The sequence below is a fragment of the Myotis myotis genome, unplaced genomic scaffold (assembly GCF_014108235.1).
Source record: "Myotis myotis isolate mMyoMyo1 unplaced genomic scaffold, mMyoMyo1.p scaffold_m19_p_4, whole genome shotgun sequence".
In the NCBI taxonomy this organism is placed as follows: Eukaryota; Metazoa; Chordata; class Mammalia; order Chiroptera; family Vespertilionidae; genus Myotis; species Myotis myotis.
The window spans coordinates 66,749,190-66,769,421 of NW_023416346.1; the positions used below are offsets into that span (position 1 = coordinate 66,749,190).

General features: G+C 39.0%; 1 protein-coding gene across 1 annotated transcript; it reads right to left on the minus strand.

Annotated features, from left to right (window-relative positions):
• Positions 1-15,641: 15,641 nt before the first annotated feature.
• LOC118654284 (eukaryotic peptide chain release factor subunit 1-like) lies at positions 15,642-17,845 on the minus strand. The gene is given in 3 exon segments (XM_036305609.1): positions 15,642-16,996; positions 17,191-17,639; positions 17,642-17,845. Coding segments are annotated over 3 exon segments (1,314 nt in total). The 5' UTR covers positions 17,784-17,845; the 3' UTR covers positions 15,642-16,273.
• Positions 17,846-20,232: the final 2,387 nt, after the last annotated feature.

Consider the following 20,232-nt stretch of genomic DNA (forward strand, 5'->3'; position numbering starts at 1 on the left):
CTATTCAAAATATCTTATTGTCCTGTATTCATACTTCTTCTTGTGATGCTGTGTGATAATACAGTGCCCATGCGATGAGATGAGGTGAGGTGAATGACCTAGACATTGTGACATAGTGTTAGGCTACTGTACATGTTACTTGACAGAACACTTCAATACCTGGATAGTTGCTCTAACAACAGAGACAGCTACTAAATGACCACCAGGAAGCATACTAGTACCTAGTGTGCAATTTAAGACTTTCATATGGTTTATTTCTGAAATTTTCTATCTATATATATATATAAAAGCCAAAGCGACTGTTGGACCGGTAGCTACGACATGCACTGACAACAAGGGGGCAGATGCTCCGACTGGTAGGTTAGCTTGCATCTGGGGTCTGGCCAGTCAGGACTGGGCAAGATGGGCCAGACATGTGCTGGAGCCCTCACGTGGTCCCTCCCCAGCCCCAATCCTGCACTGGTTGGGTCCCTTGGCCTGGCCTGTGCTCTCTCACAATCCAGGACCCAGTTTCTCTCTGAGAGCCAGTTTTGGCCTGATCCCTGCAGGCCAGGCTGAGGGACCCCACTGGTGCACGAATCCGTGCACTGGGTCTCTAGTTTAATATATTTGGATTGCAGTTAACCATGTGGAAAGCAAAACAGGATATGGGGGGAACTACTGTACTAAAGAGATACTTAAAATTCACACAATGTATTTTTTAAATTTTATTTTATTGTTTAAAGTATTACAAATAGTAGTACATATGTCTCCTTTTTCCCCCCGTTTTAATTCCATATGTAGTTGGATGTTATTCCATATAACTGTGAATTTAAGAAAATTACAACAAAATATAAAAAGTGATAATCTTATTCCTACTGTGGCAAAACTCACTAATGAGCCGCATGCTTGGCATTTACCTAACATAGAATTGAAGATTCTTCAGACATAACAAAATAGAAAGATATTTCCCCCCCACTTTGTACTTTTAATAAGACCACCCAAATAGTCATAATGTAATCACCAACTATTTCTAGACATCTGTTTAAATGACAAAATCAAAGGAAATTGGATTAATAAAATAATGACAAATGCAATCAGAAAATCTAAAGTCAAAACATAACTCTAACCTTAGTAAAGAAAAATGCAAATGCTGATTGCTGTGAAGTCTAAATTATAGCCTTGAGACATTATAATGAATTTCAAACACCCAGAACTGTAACATAATAACTATAATGTTTTGTTTCATGTCTTTTTAAAATAATCTAAGGTATTATTAGTTTTCTAGGGAGCACTAATACATTCATCTTGACTCAAAAATATTTGTTGACCAAAAATAAAGCTTTCTGAGATAAAAGAATTTCTATTGTGTCCTTTATCTAATTAAATATTTTTCTTTCATCCATTTAAGATGCTTTCTGTGAACACTATTTTCCTTATTCAAATACTGAAATTATTACTTGGTATCAAGTATGATAGATATCCTGATTGAAAAGAAGATAATACAAATTTCATATTAGTTATGGTCTGAGCAAACATTAAAAATATTTTGCTTGTTTTCTACTACCCTAATAATAAGTATGGGTCAATTCTCCCTGGTCATTGATGAAATTACAGTGAAAATTAACTTTTCTGTGCAGAGTTTTACTCATATATAACAACGAACATAGAAATAATAGACTGCTATTTTAAAAACTCATATTTATTTTGTTCTATAGTTTTATAGAGGTTAAATAGAATTGTTGATGTGCATTTTAATTATAAAATTGATTAGCTAGTGACAAATATATACAAGTGCCATCTGAATGGAAACAAGTTATTGTTTAAAATGAGGAAAATCTCTCATCTAAAAGCTTATCTTTTCTCATCACAAATCTACTAATGTATTTACTTAAGTAAAATTTATTCTTTGTTGTCTTTTGATTAAATTGGTTGTTAGATTAGCAGGCTAGAGGACAGACTCTCTGTAAGTTTTTGAAACCTATTTATAGTTTTGCCCTGACCAGTGTGGCTTAGTTGCTTGGAGCATCATCCCTTAAACCAAAAGGTCCCTGGTTCAATCCCAGATCAGGAAACATACCTAAGTGTGAGTTGTGACCCAGTTGGGGGGGGGGGAGGGGCATGGCCTATAAGTAGGACATGTGTTTCAAACTACTTATTCTTCTAAAACTAAATATCATTGTACTTGTTTCTGTTGAAAAAATATGAAGTAAGTTGTTGCTACCCCAACTCATTACAATAAAAAAGAAGTGCAAGAGGGCTACCTTGTCCCTTCTGCCATGTGAGTATACAATTAGAGGTATGTGACCTGGAAGAGGTCATCACCCAACCATGCTGGCACTCTGATCTTGGATTCCCAGCCTTCAGAACTGTGAGAAATAGATTTCTGTTGTTTTTAAGGTACCAAGTCAGCAGCATTTTTATATTAGCCTGAACAGACAAAGACACAAAGAAAGTCAATGAGGCAAAAGAATAGTTATTTTATCTAATGATATTAGAACTGGATACCAACATATGAAGTAATGAGGATGACCGACCATACACAAAAGTTAGCTCCAAATGAACCATTAGACATAAAAGTAAAAGGCAAAACTATGAAATTCTTAAATGAAAACATAGAAGTAAAACTTTATGACCTTGAGTGAGGCAAAGATTTCTTATATATAATACCAAAGCTATTAAGTGTCAAAAAATAGTTAAATTGATCCTCATAAAAATGAAAAACTACTCTTTGAGAGTGCTGTTAAGATAATGAAATGACATAACACATGTGAAAAGAAACATGTACAAATCTCATATCTGAACAATTAATTTTATTTAGACTATTTAAGAACTGACAAAACCAAACAATAAAAAAAAAAAACATCAAATTAAAAATTAGGCCTGGCTGGTGTGGCTTAGTGGTTGAGCATTGACCCATGAACCGGGAGGTGAAGGTTTGATTCCCGGTCAGGGCACGTGCCCAGGATGTAGGCTTGATCTCCAGTAGGCAGACAATTGCTGATTCTCTCTCATCACTGATGTTTCTATTTCTCTCTCCCTCTCCTTTCCTCTCTCTTTAAAATTATATATATATATATAATTTTAGTTAGCTAAAGATATGAAGAGACATTTTACTATAACAATGTACATATGGCAAGTAAGCACATTAAAATATATTCAACCATTAAGAAATGTAAATAAAACACAGTTAAATACCACTACATACTTAATAGCATTAATAGAATTTAAAAAAGCAGCAATATAAAAAACTAGTATGTGTCTGGGGAACTAACTTTCTCATAGACGGCTGGTGGGTCATGTTAAATGGTACAATCATTTTGGAAAACAGTTTAGTGGATTCTTAGAAAGAATACTGGCCCTAACCGGTTTGGCTCAGTGGATAGAGCAGCAGCCTGTGGACTGAAAGGTCCCAGGTTCGATTCCGGCCAAGGGCATGTACCTTGGTTGCGGGCACATCCCCAGTAGTGGGTGTGCAGGAGGCAGCTGATCAATGTTCCTTTCTCATCAATGTTTCTAACTCTCTATCTCTCTCCCTTCCTCTCTGTGAAAAATCAATAAAATATATTTTAAAAAAAAAAGAAAAAAAAAAAGAAAGAATACTGTGTGATCAAGCCATTCCACCCATAAGCATTTACTTAAAAGAAAGGGAAACATATGTCCATTAAAAGACTTGTACTAAATGCATATAGCAACTTTACTTATAATAATCTGAAACAGGAAACCATCTAAATGTTCATCAATAGGTGATTGATTATTTCCATCCTATTCTGTAGCTGCTCTAGTGTTAGTAAATATTTCCTTCCTATGTAGGTGCCCTGCATGGTAAATCTATACAATGCAATAATAATTATCAGTAAAAGAAAGGATATTAATACATGCAGAAGCACTGATGAATCTCAAAATAAATATGATGAAATAAAATTAAGAAAAAATAGCATATGTTATAATTTCATTTATGTAAAACTCTAGAAAATGCAAAGTAATCTACAGTGACAGAAGTCAATAAAGCTACTGTTACATATTAAACATTTTATATAAGATATAATTATAAAGGTGTAATTGGTATATAATAAATTATATATATTTAAAAGGGAAATATATTTTATTTAAATTTTTAGTTATATATATATATATATATATATATATATATATATATATGATTTGTTAAGACTGCCTGAATTTCCAAAATAAAGAAATTTACCTAGTAGAGCAGCATTTCCTCTTATTATCATTGCAAACTCAAATTTTATAGAGTTAATTAAGCAGAGACTATTTTCTAATCATAGGCTGGTACTGTTAGAGATTTTTTTTACTTAAAGGGTCATAATAATGCTACAGTTCGTGACAAGGTGAAGCAGAAAAGTGCTATTTAAGTAAATATTTGGCTAATAATTCCTTTCAATTTTTCTTCATAGGTTAAATTCTATCTGCTATATTCATGATGGGCAATAACAGAGATTAATAGTCTATTATTAGAAGTATTTTTAGGGAATTGGGTGCAATTTGTGAAGCACTGAAGACATTTTTTATGCATTATAAGTTATATGGTATTTTGAAAAGGCATTTATAAAAATACCCACTTTTCCACTAAAGCAAAAATAAGTAATAAATTCACAGATTGGATTAGTAACTGATGTTCTGTTTTAACATTGACATTTAAAGCATTTCCGATTTGTTGGTAATTAGTTATACACTGTTGTAGCCAGTGAAATGTGAAGTTTAGGATTGCAGCAACTGTTTTGCTCAGAGTTTTTATAGTCAGCCCATCGAAAGACACTGTCTTCTTTAATGCAACTATTCCTAATCATTATCACAGGGTTATTGTTTCATTTAGTAACTATAAATATATAATTAACAAATCTAAATAATAACCAGCAAGGCACTGAAGGCTTCTGGAACAAGATGACAGCTTCGGAAGGCCCTGAACTCACTTCTTCCCATGAAAACATCAAATCTATACCTACAGAAAGAGAGAGTCCCCTGAAAAAAAAATGAGGATAGATTGAGCAGCTTCTGCACAACAAATAAGAGAAACAGGGAGGAGAGATGGAGACATGGTAACATGAGAACCTCACCTTCAATGCATCAAGCTGGGCACAGTGAACAACACACAGTGGGTTAAAGGGCACCTGCACAGGAAGGAAACATTTACTAACACTAGAGCAGCTACCGAATGGGATGGAAATTGTGGGAAATCTCTTCATGGTTGGAGACACTGGATAGTGCCATTTGTGGCCCTCACCCTCTTTGTTGATCACATGGGCAGGGGAATGAGACAGGCACTCTAGCCAGGAGCTAAGACTGTCAGAGTGTGCCCCAAGCCCCAGACCTACACTAGCTCTGTAACTTGTCCCTGCAAATCCACACAGTCCATCCACACTCCAACTACAGCTCCAAGCTCCTACATGGTTTACCCCGGGACATCACTGCAGCCTGCTCCAGCTACAGTTTCTAGGCAGCCTGCCATGGTGGTCCCAGTGCAGGCTGTTCCAGGATACCCCATGGCTTGCACCCACTCCAGCTTCAGCTCCAGGCCCCAGCACAGCTTACGCTTGGCCTGAGTCCAATTCAACTCCAACTTCAACTGGCCTGCTCAGGCAGTTCAGGCATAGATTTTCCCCTGTACCTCCCACAGAGCCCATCTGTTTCAGCTACAGTGCCCACTGGTAGGCCAAGGCCACCCCAGAATAGCTTGCATGTGGCTCACATATGCCCCAGCCACAGTGCTCAGACAGGTGCAGCTTGTCCCAGGAATACCTGAGGCTTGAGGTAGCTCCTTCTACTCTCAACCAGTCTGCAAAGATAGTCTCATGTGGCTAGTCCCTGGGTCTTCCTGCAGCCTGTGCCCACTCCAGTTACAGCTTCAGCCAGTCTGCAAAGGCAGCCCAGGTTCAGCCTGCCACCCAGGACTTCCTGCAGCCCATATTCACTTGGGCTACAGATGTAGGCCTCAGCACAGCTTGGCCCAGGAAATGCCCATGGCTGGAGCCTACTTTAAACTACAACCTCAGGCCGACTGCCAAAGAAGCCCCAGAGAGGCTTGTCGCCAGGATTCCACATGCTTTGGCTGACTAGCTCCAGCTCCAGTAGGCCTGACACAGAAACCCAGCAACACAGCTTACAAAGGAGAAGCTCCTACACACGGCCACTCCAAGACACAGAGAGATTGCTGTTTTGCCTAATTAATGGAAACAAATATATAGAAAGCCAAAATATGTCCCAAATGAAAAACAAGAACAAAACCTCCTCAAAAGAACTAAATGAAACAAGACAAGCAATCTCCCAGATAAAGAGTTCAAAACACTGGATGTGAGGATGGTCAATGAACTCCATAGAAGAATAGACTAACTCAGTGAGTACTTCAACAAAGAGGTAAAAAATATAAAACAGGGCCACTTAGAACTGAAAAAATACAATAACTGAAATGGAAAAAAAAGTGCAGGGAATCAATAACACATTAGCTGATAGTGAAGAATGAATCAGTGAGCTGAAAGACAAGGTAGTGGAAATCACCCACTCGTAACAGGAAAAAAAAAAAGATTTTAAAAGTAAGGATAGTTTATGGGACACCTGGGACAATATTAAACAAAACATAACAACATTCAAATCATAGGTGTGCCAGAGGAGAAGAGTGAGAGAAAGTGACAGAAAACCTATTTAAAGAATTAATGATGGAGACAAGTGAAACCTTGTGCACTGTTGGTTGGATTGTAAATTAGTGTAGCCATTATGAAAAACAGTGGAGTTCCACAAAAATTAGAAATGGAATACTATACACAACCCAGCAATTCCACTTCTGGGTACTTACCTAAAGAATTTGAAAACAATAATTCCAAAAGATATATTCATCCCTATGTGAATTCAGCATTGTTTACAACAGCCAAGATTTGGAAGCACCCTAGGTGTCCATTGATAGATTAATGGACAAAGAAGTGGTGCATATACACAATGGAATATTACTCAGCCATAAAGAAGAGTGAAATCTTGCTATTTTCAACAACATGGATGGACCTACATTATTCTGTTAAGTGAAAATATTGGACAGAGCCAGAAATATCATATGATTTCACTTATATGTGGAATCTAAAAAACAAAACAAATGAATAAATGAAATGAGACAGAAACAAATGCACAGATAACGGAGAACAAGCTGATAGTCTCCAAAGTGAAGGGATTGGGGGTTGGGTGGAAAACGGGATGTGGATTAAAAAGTACAAACTTCTGTTTATAAAATAAGTTATGGTGAGCTGTAATTTACAGCTTAGAAATGGGGTCAATAATATAATCATGTACAGTGACAGATGTTACTAGACTTACTGTACTGATTACTTTGTAAGGCTTATAAATGTTGAAACACCTGAATCTAACATAATATTGTATGTCAACTATAATTAAAATGAAATTTCAAAAAGTATTAAAAAGTTACCTCTAAAAAGTAAAATGCACTGAACAAAATGCCTCTTTACTGTGATGCTATTATTTTTTAAAATATATTTTTGTTGATTTCAGAGAGGAAAGGAGAGGGAAAGAGAGACAGAAATATCAATGATGAGAGGGAATGATTGATTGGCTGCCTCCTGCATGCCCTTACTGGGGATGGAGTCCACAACCCAGGCATGTGCCCTTGACTGGAATCGGACCCGTGACCCTTCAGTCTGCAGGCTAACGCTCTATCCACTGAGCCAAGCTGGCTAGAGCTGTAATGCTATTATTATTGGGGAGCGGGGGAGGAAGTTAGGCAGCAGCTACTCTGAGGACTTTCTTCCTCTTTTACTATTAAATAGTAAATAGTTATTAGTACCTTCTTCCTTCACAATACTCTCAATTACCACACACACACACACACACACACACACAGATGTACACATAACATGCATACTCACATTTTTTTTTCATACTCCCATTCTTATAAGGAATATAGTATTAGAGTACACAGGGATGGTAAGGACAATTTTAAAGTTTGTTAACTTAAAAAAAAAAAAAGTCCTGTAGTCTAGTAAGGGCAGTGAGGGCATGTGAAAAATCAAACTTCTCTGCTCACTTAACCTTCTGTCCTGGTAAAGGACCTCATATGCTCCAGGAAAGATGTGGCTTTTAAATCTATTTCTGCACAGAAGCCCCAAATGGGCTAGCAGCTTCCCTGATGGACATAATATAGATAGGCAGGAGAAACTGACCTCAGTGATGAGTTTACCCTTTGAAAATCTGCAAACCAAAGTTAATGGAGGTTTGTTGATAGGAATATACAAGCATGTACAGAAGAGTAGGTTATCATTAACACAGTCACAGTAGCACAGTTCACGGAGATTTGGAGTTAAAATTTACAAAGAACTCTCCACAGAGTTATATTGTAATTCATTCCTCCAAATTTAAAAATCCAAAGGTGTGGCAGTTTGGGATATTTATACTGCTTAGGATTTACTGAGCTTCCTGGACATATGGGCTGTTCATTTTTGTAAAAATTGGAAAAATTTTAAACAATATTTCCTAAATATTTCTGGTCCGATTTTATCTCTCCTCTCCTTTTGGGATTTAAATTACATACGTTAGACTGCTTGATACTATGTGTAATTGAAGCTCTGTTAATATTTATTAATACAGTTTATTAATAAATTAATAAATTTCAGTATTTTTTCTCCCTTGTGTCAGTGTGAATAATTACTACTGTCCTGTCTTTTTATTTCTGCCTTTCCCCAACTATTCCAGGGCTCAGTCTCAGCCACCCACTCACCCGCCCCTCCAAAGGCCATATAATCATGTTCTGATCAAAAGTGAAAAAATAACTAAATAAGCCTAATGCAGCTGGATCAACACTAAAATACCTAAAAAGACTTACAAGAAGTGAATAGTTGGCTTGGAACCTAGACTAAGGGGTGCAACCAAGGCGTCCAAGGAATGGAGGTTGGCTGGAGTTGGGTCAGGGGTGTTTGGGTCACTAGGAGGAGCTTTTGGGTGGAGGAGGAGAGCTCACCAGGCTGGAACAGTACAAAACTGTCAGCCCACTGTGCCGCTTACCAGCTGAGTGACCTGTGAAAGTTAGCTAACCCCTGCGCCTCAGTGTCAGGAAACGCCTTTACTCTCCAGGCAAACCCAGTTCGGGGTCCCCGGCGGACCCATAGAGAAGAAAGGAAGAGCAATGGTCAGGGTCGCTAAGGCGCAGCCCTGAGCCCCATGGGACAGCTGGTGTTGCGGCCCAGGCCAGCACCGCCTGTGATTTGCATACCCATGGTGCACCACGATATCAGGAATCAGTTCCCACGCTGGACTTCCAGCCCGGCGGGAATATGCCCACTGCCCCCTGTGCACACTGCCTGGTAGAAAGGCAGGGTTTCTACGAATGCCAGGACAGAGTTCAGACTGCGCGGGCACTCAACCACCATAACTGTACTGAGGGTTAGCTCGCTCAAAGACATTCGGACAGCTATCAACAGGCATAGTCTGGTTTCCCTTTGAGCGCTTAATAGCGAGTTCCTATCTAATTTTTGGAGGCCTCATAAATGAGGCCACTTTTCCGCAGTTAAAAAACAGAAATTAGTTTTCAGTGGTGTTTTACACTTGCTTCCTGGTGCTCTGCACTACTGGCCGCCATTTGTCCCTCTGATGCGCTGGGCTACTGGCCGCCATTTTGTTGCTCCCAGTGCTCTGCACTACTGGCCGCCATTTGTGCCTCTGGTGCTCTGGGCTACTGGCCGCCAGTTTGTCGCTCCAGTGCTCTGCACTACTGGCCATTCACTGGCCGCCATTTTGTCGCTCCCAGTGCTCTGCACTACTGGCCGCCATTTGTGCCTCTGGTGCTCTGGGCTACTGGCCGCCATTTTGTCGCTCCCAATGCTCTGCACTACTGGCCGCCATTTGTGCCTCCCTGGCCAATCACCCAACAGTCTCCTGCACTGACCCCACACCCTGACTTTTCTCAGGACCCAGGAAGTATCCTTCCTCCTTCAGGTCTCATCCAAACTTATTGAGATCTACACTTTCCATCCTGTATAAAACAGTCCCACTCCTACCACATTGAAATAGGAATTTTTAGGGGTGAAGTAGGCAGATTTAGGGAATTTTTTAAAGTAAGGGGGTCCATGGAAAAAGAACAGACTGCAAAGCTGCAAAAGGTTACATTTCCATAAGACAAGGGAACTGGGAGCAGCCAAAGGTCTATATTTACAAAATAAAGAAGGAGGGCTTCATATGTCCCATGTGAGGTTTGACCTTTACTTTGAGAGGTTAGCTATCTTATCCAAGCCATCCAGCTACCAAGCAGAACAACTGGAACTCTGGGCCTTTCTGTTCTTTATGTAGTGGGGATGTGTATGTGCACATGCGTGTGTGTCCACTTTGTAGCAAGCAAGTGTGTCTTCTTTGTAGAATATTGCATATAGATGTTATCTGTCATTTGAGGCTTCCCATCATTTGAACACCATTTTCATGTTTTGATGGTGTCCCACATACTGATGACCACTTTCCCAATGTAGAATCAGAAAATGTCATTTTCCTGGTCTGCCTTTAAGCGAGGCTGCACTTAGTATGATTTTGCAGATTCATCAACTTGAGACTTCAGAATCAAGCAGTGTGAGGAAACTGGCTCTAAGTGGGCCATGCATTGTTCTGGCCCCAGTAGCAGCAAATTGTGGGGGCCCTGACTAAGAGAACACCAGATGTTAAAGGCCCATTTGCCATACGTGTGCACACAGGCAATGACACAGCAGTATCAGTATACACACTGCAAAGGTGCACTCTTGTGTAACCCACCTGTTTTGTGTAACACTGATGTCACCAATTGGCAAGAAGCCTCATTTGTTTGAGCTAGTATAATGGGCTCCTGAACAGCGATGGCTGGCTGCTTTGTTTGCAATAAAGCATGTCCCACCTACCTGCGGCTGCTTGTGTCTTCTTCCAGTTCCTGCTTCCAAGGAGGTCCTGTCCCTAGCAGAGGGGTCCAGACCCAACCCAAACACATCCAGTTTTTTCAATGAATTATAGCAGTCAAAGTAGATTTGAGTTCCTAGGAACTTGTGTGTGGGCAGAACAGTTGTGGCAGCAGCAGCAGTTTCCTCATATGTCCAGTCCTACAGTGTGGTTCTCATATTGTTACTGGAAGCTTATTTTCAAGTCCACATATCTGGCACTTCTAACAATTCCATTAACTACGTAATATTCTTTAATAAATTTGTTTTCTGTTTCAAATAGCCAGAATGGAATTGTTTTCTTTCTGTGAGAGCTCTAATATAACCATATTTTATGGTACCTAAATATTTTCAAAAACCATTTCATCTAAACCTTTTGAAATCTAGGAGTAAAACATTATAAAAATATTTATATTATGCTTAAGGGAAGTCTCTTCTAAACCTCAATGAACTAGAACAGGCAATGATTATTTAACAAGTTATTACTTATAAATAAATAAATTGTCATTGTCAGTTAATTTTAGTACTTATCATTGCCAGAAAAATTGTTGGAAAACTACATTCTAATGTCATAGAAATATTGCATTGTTTAGTAATAAGCATAACAAAGAATTCTATGTGCATTTTGAAATAGCAAACATTTAAAAATGAGTCTCTAAATGTATAAGGGAATAAATTATTATATTCTTTAAGAATATAATTACTCTAAAACTAGGGAAGCTATATTTTTTGTTCTACCTCACCAAAATGTCCAGAAGATATTTATTCCCCATTTATTTATAAAAATCGTGTAAAATTAGTTTATTTCTAATTAGTCATTGATTAATCATCACAGTGGAATCCTTACTGAGCCTAACTGGGACATTTGGTAAAAAAGCAACTTTATTTCAAAGTAGTCAAATTACTTCACAAATAGCCTCCTATGGTTGGCAAAAGGAAGGTAATAATCATGATAATGATAATAAGCTTCACTGCAAAATATTATGGAAAAGACACACAAAATGAGTTGGAATTCCAAGCTTCATAATTATAATTAATATATTAATGTACTAAATAACTTTTACCCTGGCTTATATTGATTAATTATTTTCTTCCCAGCAAGTCAAAATAATTTATCAGTTAACTAATTCACATCAGTCCAGTTAGGATGTGACATTTTAAAATAAAAATATAGAAAAAAACCAAAAAAAACTTAGAACCTGAATATTGCTTATAAGTAAGTTTTAATGTGTGGTTGACATCACAGAAATGCAACCCATTACAATTTCTTTCTCATCAATGGAAATAATGACTTACTAAAAATAAAACCAATAAAATGCCACCTAACAAATGGAGGATTGATAGAAAATCATGATTTATATAGCTATATTAGTAACTGATTCAGGAAAACTCATCAGTACATTCTAATTGTGTGGTTTTTTTTTTTTTTTTTTTTTTAAGCGTGCTAGGGAGAAGGATATACACTCTCAAAATAGCTACCTATAAATTACTAATTAGTTAATTACAAAGGTGAAAAAGTTACCTTTATAATAAAGAAAGCTGACAGACATCACTGTATCTGTGGTAAAGAAGTACTTTTAAGCCCTAGCTCATTTGGCTCAGTGGATAGATCATTGGCCTGCAGACTAAAGGGTCCCAGGTTTGATTCTGGTCAAGTGCACATGCAGAAGGCAGCCAATCAATGATTTTCTCTCATCATTGATGTTTCTAGCTCTCTTTCACTCTCCCTTCCTCTCTGAAATCAATAAAAGTTAAAAAGAGTACTTTTAAGACCATAAGAATAATATTTTGCTGCTCATGATAATAAATAAATGTCAATGTCTACTCAACTGAGCCTGAAGACTATCCCCAACAATAGATGAAGTGTAATTGAGATGGATAGAACAGCTAGTTATTCTGCTATGACCCTTGTATTTTTCAAAATACTTGTTCAATTTTTAGTTGATTTATTATATTTCATTGAGCACACCACAGGAAGCGTCAGTGGACATTTATCAGCCATAGACTTGTACTGTCAAAAAGCTTTCAGTTATTGCATGTCTAACAGCCTTAATTCTCCTTTTATAATTATACTGACATTCGAGGAAAACACTAAAAAATAAAGAACCCTATTGCGATAAACAAATGCTGTCTTCTTCAGTGTTAAACTGTTAGCAAGGATAACTTCAACTAAATAACCAAAGCAGTTGGGCCCAGCATCAAGCATATGTGCAGTGCCCCTCTTATATACCCACCATTGATGATTCTTATTCAATTATTATTCTAATTCTTTTTATCTTTATGGTAAAACTTAGGGGCAGGTTTATAGAAACATAGAAACATTGATATTAAAAAGTTATTTCAGATTTTGCTTGTTTGTTGTAATCATTATTCTTCAGTGGGTTGTAGATCAGAGTTTCTCCTTATGAAAGTGACCATGAAAACTACTGTAAGCTTTTTGTTGTGTAAAAAGATTTCATGATAGTTGCCAGATAGGAAGGAAGAAGGTTGGGAAGAATAGGTGCAAAAGGGAAAGTGATTAAGATGTGCAATCTGCCAGTTATTAAAATAGTCACAGGGATGTAAAATATAGCATGGAAAATACAGTCCATAATGCTATATAATAAAGAAGTAATATGCAAATTAACCCTCAGGCCCTCAAATGATGGCTGCCTATGACCAGACCCCAGACCGGCAGGGGGATTAGTGAGGGATGACCAAACAACTGAACACCAGGCTGCGTGGGGTGACAAGGCTGGCAGGGGAGTTAGTGAGGGACAACCAAACAACTGACTAGCAGGCTGTTTGGGGCTACCAGGCCGACAGGGGGATTAGTGAGAGACAAGCAAATGACTGAACAGCAGGCTGCTTGGGGTGACCAGGCTGGAGGGGGGGCAGTTGTGGGTGACCAGGCTAGCTGGGGGGGACGGGCAGTTAGGGGCGACCAGGCAGGCAGACAGGTGAGCAATTAAGAGCCAGCGGTCCCAGATTGGAGAGGGTGCAGGCTGGGCTGAGGGGACCCCCCCCCCCATGCAAGAATTTCATGCATTGGGCCTCTAGTATTGTAATAACTATGTATGGTGTCTGATGGGTAGTACTCTTATTAAGTTATATAAATGCCTCATCACTATGTTGCATACCTGAAACTAATATAATATTCTGTTAACTGTAATTAAAAAATAAAAATTATTTTAAAATATATTTTTTTTTATTCTTAAATATGGTTTAATACTCTTCTCCATTTCTGTACATCACGACACCAAGGTTTTGCTGCTTAGGATCTCTCTGTAGAGACTATAGAGAATGCAAAGGCTATGGTTTTTACCCCCTCATATTGATGTGTTTGTATGTTAAGTGTAATACATATCAGTATATATTGATACACACATCAATATATAATGCAATATATATCACTGAAGAGAACACATTGATTAAAGAAATACAAAAATTTGGCATCATTTCCAAACTTAAATAGTAAAAATAAAAACTACCAAAGGAGCTGTATACCCTAAATGTATCATGTGAAACAATAAGCATAGTCAAAAATGTAAATTTACATCCAATTTCTCTGGTCTTGTCTTATCACATCAGACCCATTTACAATGGCAAAACCCTAAGGTACTGCTGCGAAGAGGGCATGTTTGCTCGCTCTTCGGTGTTCTGCAAACAAATAGCAGAGCCCAAAGCAAAAGCCTGTTCCAGTGAAGCCTCCCGCATTGGTGAATACCAAAGAACTGACTCTTCTCATTGGGGGTTGAGACATCGACAGGCAGTCATTTGGACCTCAGAGTACAGTGTGAGAACCAAAAACTTTACATTTAAGACATACTCCCTTCATTCAAGTGAAACAGGATTATTGGAACGATAGGCAGGTCTGCAACCTAGGAACAAGGAGCTGGTTCAGACCAATAAAGCTACGAGTGACTGAGTCAAGTTAATGAAGAACAGCAGTCAGGCACTAAAGTGTTGAAAGTACCCAATTTGAAAACCAAATGCACCCCACTACCCTATCAGTGTGAGGTGATACCAATTGACTTTTAAAACCTTTGGCCCTTCAAAGTCCATTTGGTATACTTTTGTCCACTGCTACCACTCGGCACATCCAATGCACTTTGTTCACTGTCACCACCTCGGGCACATGATGACCTTGCATGTCAGCTGGGGTCAAGTCCCAACGCACAGCCCAGCTGTGAAGCATGAGCTTCAGGTTTTCAAGCCCATTTGTGGACCCAACATGGTTATGTCCTGGTGCCAGAAGCTGTGTCCCATCCCTTCCCGCCCTTCCCACCCCCCCTCTCATGTTTTCTCCTATGAGAGGTACTTGCAAGTCCCATATTTGAAACAGATGCTCCCACCCCACCAGGAGGTCAGGGGTTAAAATTACATGCAGTCACACATGTCTTATCTGTTGTTCCTATGAAGAACCTTGCAGTTCATCTTTAAAAAATAAAAATATTCACATAATCTCATGCCATCCAACGCAAGGAAAACACGACCATCTCCCCTTTAACAAGGACAGACCCAAACAAAATAAAATAATCTTTAAATTTCTTTGCTTCCACTTAAATTGCATGTTTTATTTATCCCATTCCCAGCAATAGCACAGAAGCCCAACATGTGCATCCCAAACTGGTTTTAGGCTAAGATTATGGGAGCCCTTGTCAAAGCAACGGATCTAAGGGCTCCCAAAACCCCGGCACAAATTTGCCTGCAAAACACATGGAAGGAAACAGTGCACTGGCCCGATGCTTCATGTGTCAGCTTGACTTGACAATGCAATTTGCATCCTCGAAACTAACAGTCTGGAGGGGGGACGGGTAGTGTGAGGGAGTGAAATTGCCTATTAGCTCACCCTTTCAACATTAAACAAGAGACCGAGAGAGAAATGATTCCAACATTTCACCACATATATTTCTTCTTATGCAGTCTAAGCTGAGAATGCCATGGAAATGGGTCACTGCGAAATGCAGCAATTTAATTTTTTCCAATCAAAATAAGAAACAAATCAGTATGATCTCATGTCTATTAAGTTTTGAAGGTTTCCAGCAGTTAAAGTATTTTTGCTTCTATGTATGAAGGTTAAAAAAATCATTTTTTTTTTCATAAAATACAAGAGCAACCAATTTCACCATCAAGTAAAAGTAAAAACTGGGATTCTTGTTTAAATTAGTCCAAAGTGGCATTTAGGAACTTAGTTGTAGGCTGCTGCTGCGCTGACACCATGACAAACCAAAGTGTAGGGTTGGATCTGGTTTTGTTTCCGTTTTCTTTTCAGTATCCAATGCTCATGGATTAAGTTCTAGAAATGTTCCAATTGTAAGGCAGGGATCTGTTTGGATTCCACCACGGGTATGCTCCTTGGGTTGGATGCTGGAGGGTGAGGCACATTTTGCCGGACCCATGTCGACTACCTAGTAGTCATCAAGGTCAAAAAATTCGTCGTCTCCTCCTTGGTATTCCATTCCCTGGAAATCTACTCGGTACCGCAAGATACCTCCAATGCCACCAAATCCTTTCACAAATTGGGATTCTTCTTGTGACTTATCTGTGACAATTTCCAATGTAGCTCCAAATTTTTTGTAGTTATTAGCAAACCATTCCAGCAAGGGCATGCTCTCAATTAGTTCATGTTCTTGTCCTGTCTCTTTGTCTGTGAAATGGGATTTATCCTTCTCTTGTTCTGGAGTTAGACAGAGATTTTTCTCCTCTTCTGTGCCTTGGCAATGAAGGACGTATCTCATTATATCCAGATTTTCGTAGACTATTAGAATTTCTACAGCTCCCATTTCTAAAGCTTTTAGTGTATCTTCAACTCCAAAACAGTACTTGCCCGTGTCCTGGCTTATTTCATCAAAGTATCGTCCTATTAATTTCTTTTCTTGAATGAATTTCACGTTGGAGAGGATTTCAGTAGATAACTCAATAGCTTGGTTGAATCCATTTTCCCCACCATAGGATATATCAACTAATTTTAAAACTTTTGATTGCAACCTCTGATCAAACATATCAGATTGACTTAGTTCAGTTTTAAAGTCAGCAAATCCAGCTAAAACGAGACCAGCCACATTCACTTTGTCCCCAGAAATAAACAGCTGCACAGTAGTCTCAGCTACTTTCCAAACATAGTTATGTCTCTTTTCCATTCTTTTTTTTTTAAATATATTTTATTGATTTTTTACAGAGAGGAAGGGAGAGAGATAGAGAGTCAGAAACATCGATGTGAGAGAAACATCGACCAGCCGCCTCCTGCACATCCCCCACCGGGATCGAACCTGGGACCTTTCAGTCCGCAGGCCGACGCTCTATCCACTGAGCCAAACCGGTTTACGCTCTTTTCCATTCTTAAACGGGCAAAACGCAAGGCTTACTGACCTCCTCTATCATGTTTCTTTGGGAGATCCACAGTGAATTTGTGCAGGACTTCTCTTGTGTTCCCTTGGAGTGTGCCAAAAAGTGCACCACTACCATCTATTACAATGAAGCCAAATTTGCTGTCATCTGAAAGTAGTGCTGTAAGTGCCTCTGTATGGAATTTATTGTCACACAGATACAATGATGTATTAATTGGTTTGAAAGGTTCAAAGTCAATGTTGACTTTTTTTTCCTTTCCTTCTTCTGTTACAATTGTACCACAGTAAACAACCAGGCCATTTGGAGGTACTTTGTTATAAAGTTTGAGTCTTTGTTGTACAGATGTAATGACTCCCAGGGCTGAAAGGCGGTTTACTCGTGACTTAATGTTAAACACAGTTCCAAACTCATCTGCTAACATTTTGCTACTCGTGAAATCTGGTCTTTGGGAGGAATGATCAATGATATCATGCTTGTGCCATTGCTGCTGGCCGCCTCCAAGCTCTTAATCAGCTTCTTGATCTTCCAGATCTCCACGTTCCTATCCGCAGCAGTGGGGTCGTCCGCCATCTTCTCGCCTCCTCCTCCCTAAGGGCGCAGTCCTGGGCGGCGGCGGCTGGTCCTCCCCGGCGGGCGGCGACTCCACGGCTCTGAGGTAGGACACCAGCTCCTCTCTCCAGGCAGCTGCAAGTGTTGAAATCCGCTCACATGGGGCCTGTGACATCACTCCATTTTAAAATATTTAAGAAAAAAATTAAACCCATCTTAAGACTATAAATAACATAATAAATAAAATTTCTGTTACTAAACAAAAATAATAAAAAATATTTTATTGTTTTTGAAAGCTTAATTATCCTATACTTGTATTTAGCAGGATATCTGATTAGATAATCTAAGAGTTTCTTGTCTACTCTGTGAAAACTTGTTTCTCCAAAGCAGCCCAATAGACTACTAGTGAAGATAAAAAAGAGTGTGAAAGAGAGAAATTCTTTGTGCAAGATGAACTGATGTCACTAAAGGAGTTAAACATTATAAAAATGTGTTGCCCCCAAGTTATTAACCTCATCAATTCATCAAGCATTCTCATTAATTTAAAAATGGCCTGAATGTAATGTTAACAATAAGTCATCACTGAGCAACCATTGCAATGTGACAATTCTGGTAATTACAGACAGTCCTTGGGTTACGTTGGATTTGGCGTATGTCGTTTCGTGGCTACGTCGTCATCTCCCATTTATTTATTAAAAAATAATGTTCCGTCATTTCAACATATGTACATATCTGCTTTATGTTTTTTATTGTTTATTTACAAGTAAAGGTCAGGAATTGTTATCTCTCTTTTAATTTTTTTTATTGCTTCACTTCATTACTGCTGTGTATGTGCTCCATGTGAGTGACATAGGTGCTTATGTAGGTGGGTTCCAACTATACTGAAAACCGCGTTACGTCGTGCTGTAGGAACAGATCTCTGATGTAACCCGAGGACCTACTGTACTTAGTAAGTGGTATAGCAAGGCCTAAAATCTAGTAGTCTAAATCTAGACCCTGCTCTTTGCCTCTATGTACCGTAAATTTTTTACATGAATATTCATACTATAGCAGCTTACTTTCCACTTATTATGCATTCAAGTATGCAAAGTAGATATTTAGAAGTTATAACTTTGAAAGCCTGACTAATATAGACATGAACTTAAACAGCAGTAAATGAATAATAGCTGATAAGTATTGAATAGTTAAAAATTGCCAACTAGCGCAGTTGGCATGGCTCTGGAGTTGAGCATCATCTATGAACCAGGAGGTCACAGCTTGATTGCAGGTCAGGGTACATGCCCAGGTTGAGGGCCTGATGTCCAGTAGGGGTGTGCAGGAGGCAGCCAATTGATGATTCTCTCTGTTGATGAAACGGGCTACATGCTAACCTGACAAACTCAGGGAAGGCCTGCATGGCAGTATTTCAAATTCAAAGACCTAAAATAACCACAAAGGATAGTCTGAAATTAAACTTTAACTAAAAACAGTTATGGTGGGTAGTCACCTCCTAGGCTAGTATCTTCCCTGACAAGGTCAACCTTTACCTTAACTGAGCCTATCTGTCTTTTTGCATCTATGATAATAGATCCTTGAAATGTCTGGGTAACTTGTAACTTCCCTTCTTCTGGGCCCCTTGGGGTACAACCTAATGTGCCTGGGCGCCAGGGCAGATACCACAAATTCCTTCATTGTTATTGTTATCATGTTAATTGTTGACTGTTAACTGTCCTGTACCCACTTAAGTAAGTGTATATCATTTTACTTTTTATCCAATCCCAGGGGTCCACCCCCCCACCCAGCTTTGCTTTCTCCTGCCTCTCTAATCTGTCACCAATGAATTTCATGTAACCCGCCTATGTCCACTACTTTGATTGCAATGTATAAAAATAGATGAGAAACCACCATTCTCCAGAGCATTATCCCAATCCCTTGAGATACTGCTTCCCAGCAATTGTCAGCAGTTTGGCTCAAATAAACTTAGAAAAATTCCTTACAGGTTTGAATGTTTTTACATTAACATCTCTCATCATTGATATTTCTATCTCTCTCTTCCTCTCTGAAGTCAATAAATTTTTTTTAAAAAATGCCAACTAAAATATTCATTATTTTATCAACTAACTTCAGCCAACTTCTTTTTATAAAGGTATATATCTACACTAATAAAAGAGAAAGATGCAAATTGACCATCACTTCATGATGCCCACCAGCCAATCAGGAGTGAGTATGCAAATTAACCCAACAAAGATGGAGGGCTAATTTGCGTACAAAGGCACCGAGCATCTGGAGTGGGGCAGCTGCTTACATGAACGCAGGCGACAAGCGACCTGGGTCCTGGGGACGGGTGTCCTCAGGACCCAGGCCACTCTGAGCCTGTAGGCCTGCTTGTAGGTCTGGAGCGGCTGGGGTATTGGAACAACCCCCAGCCACTCCGGGCCTATGTGCACAGGCATGAAGCAGCCAGGGGCAGGGTGGGACTATCCCCCGCATA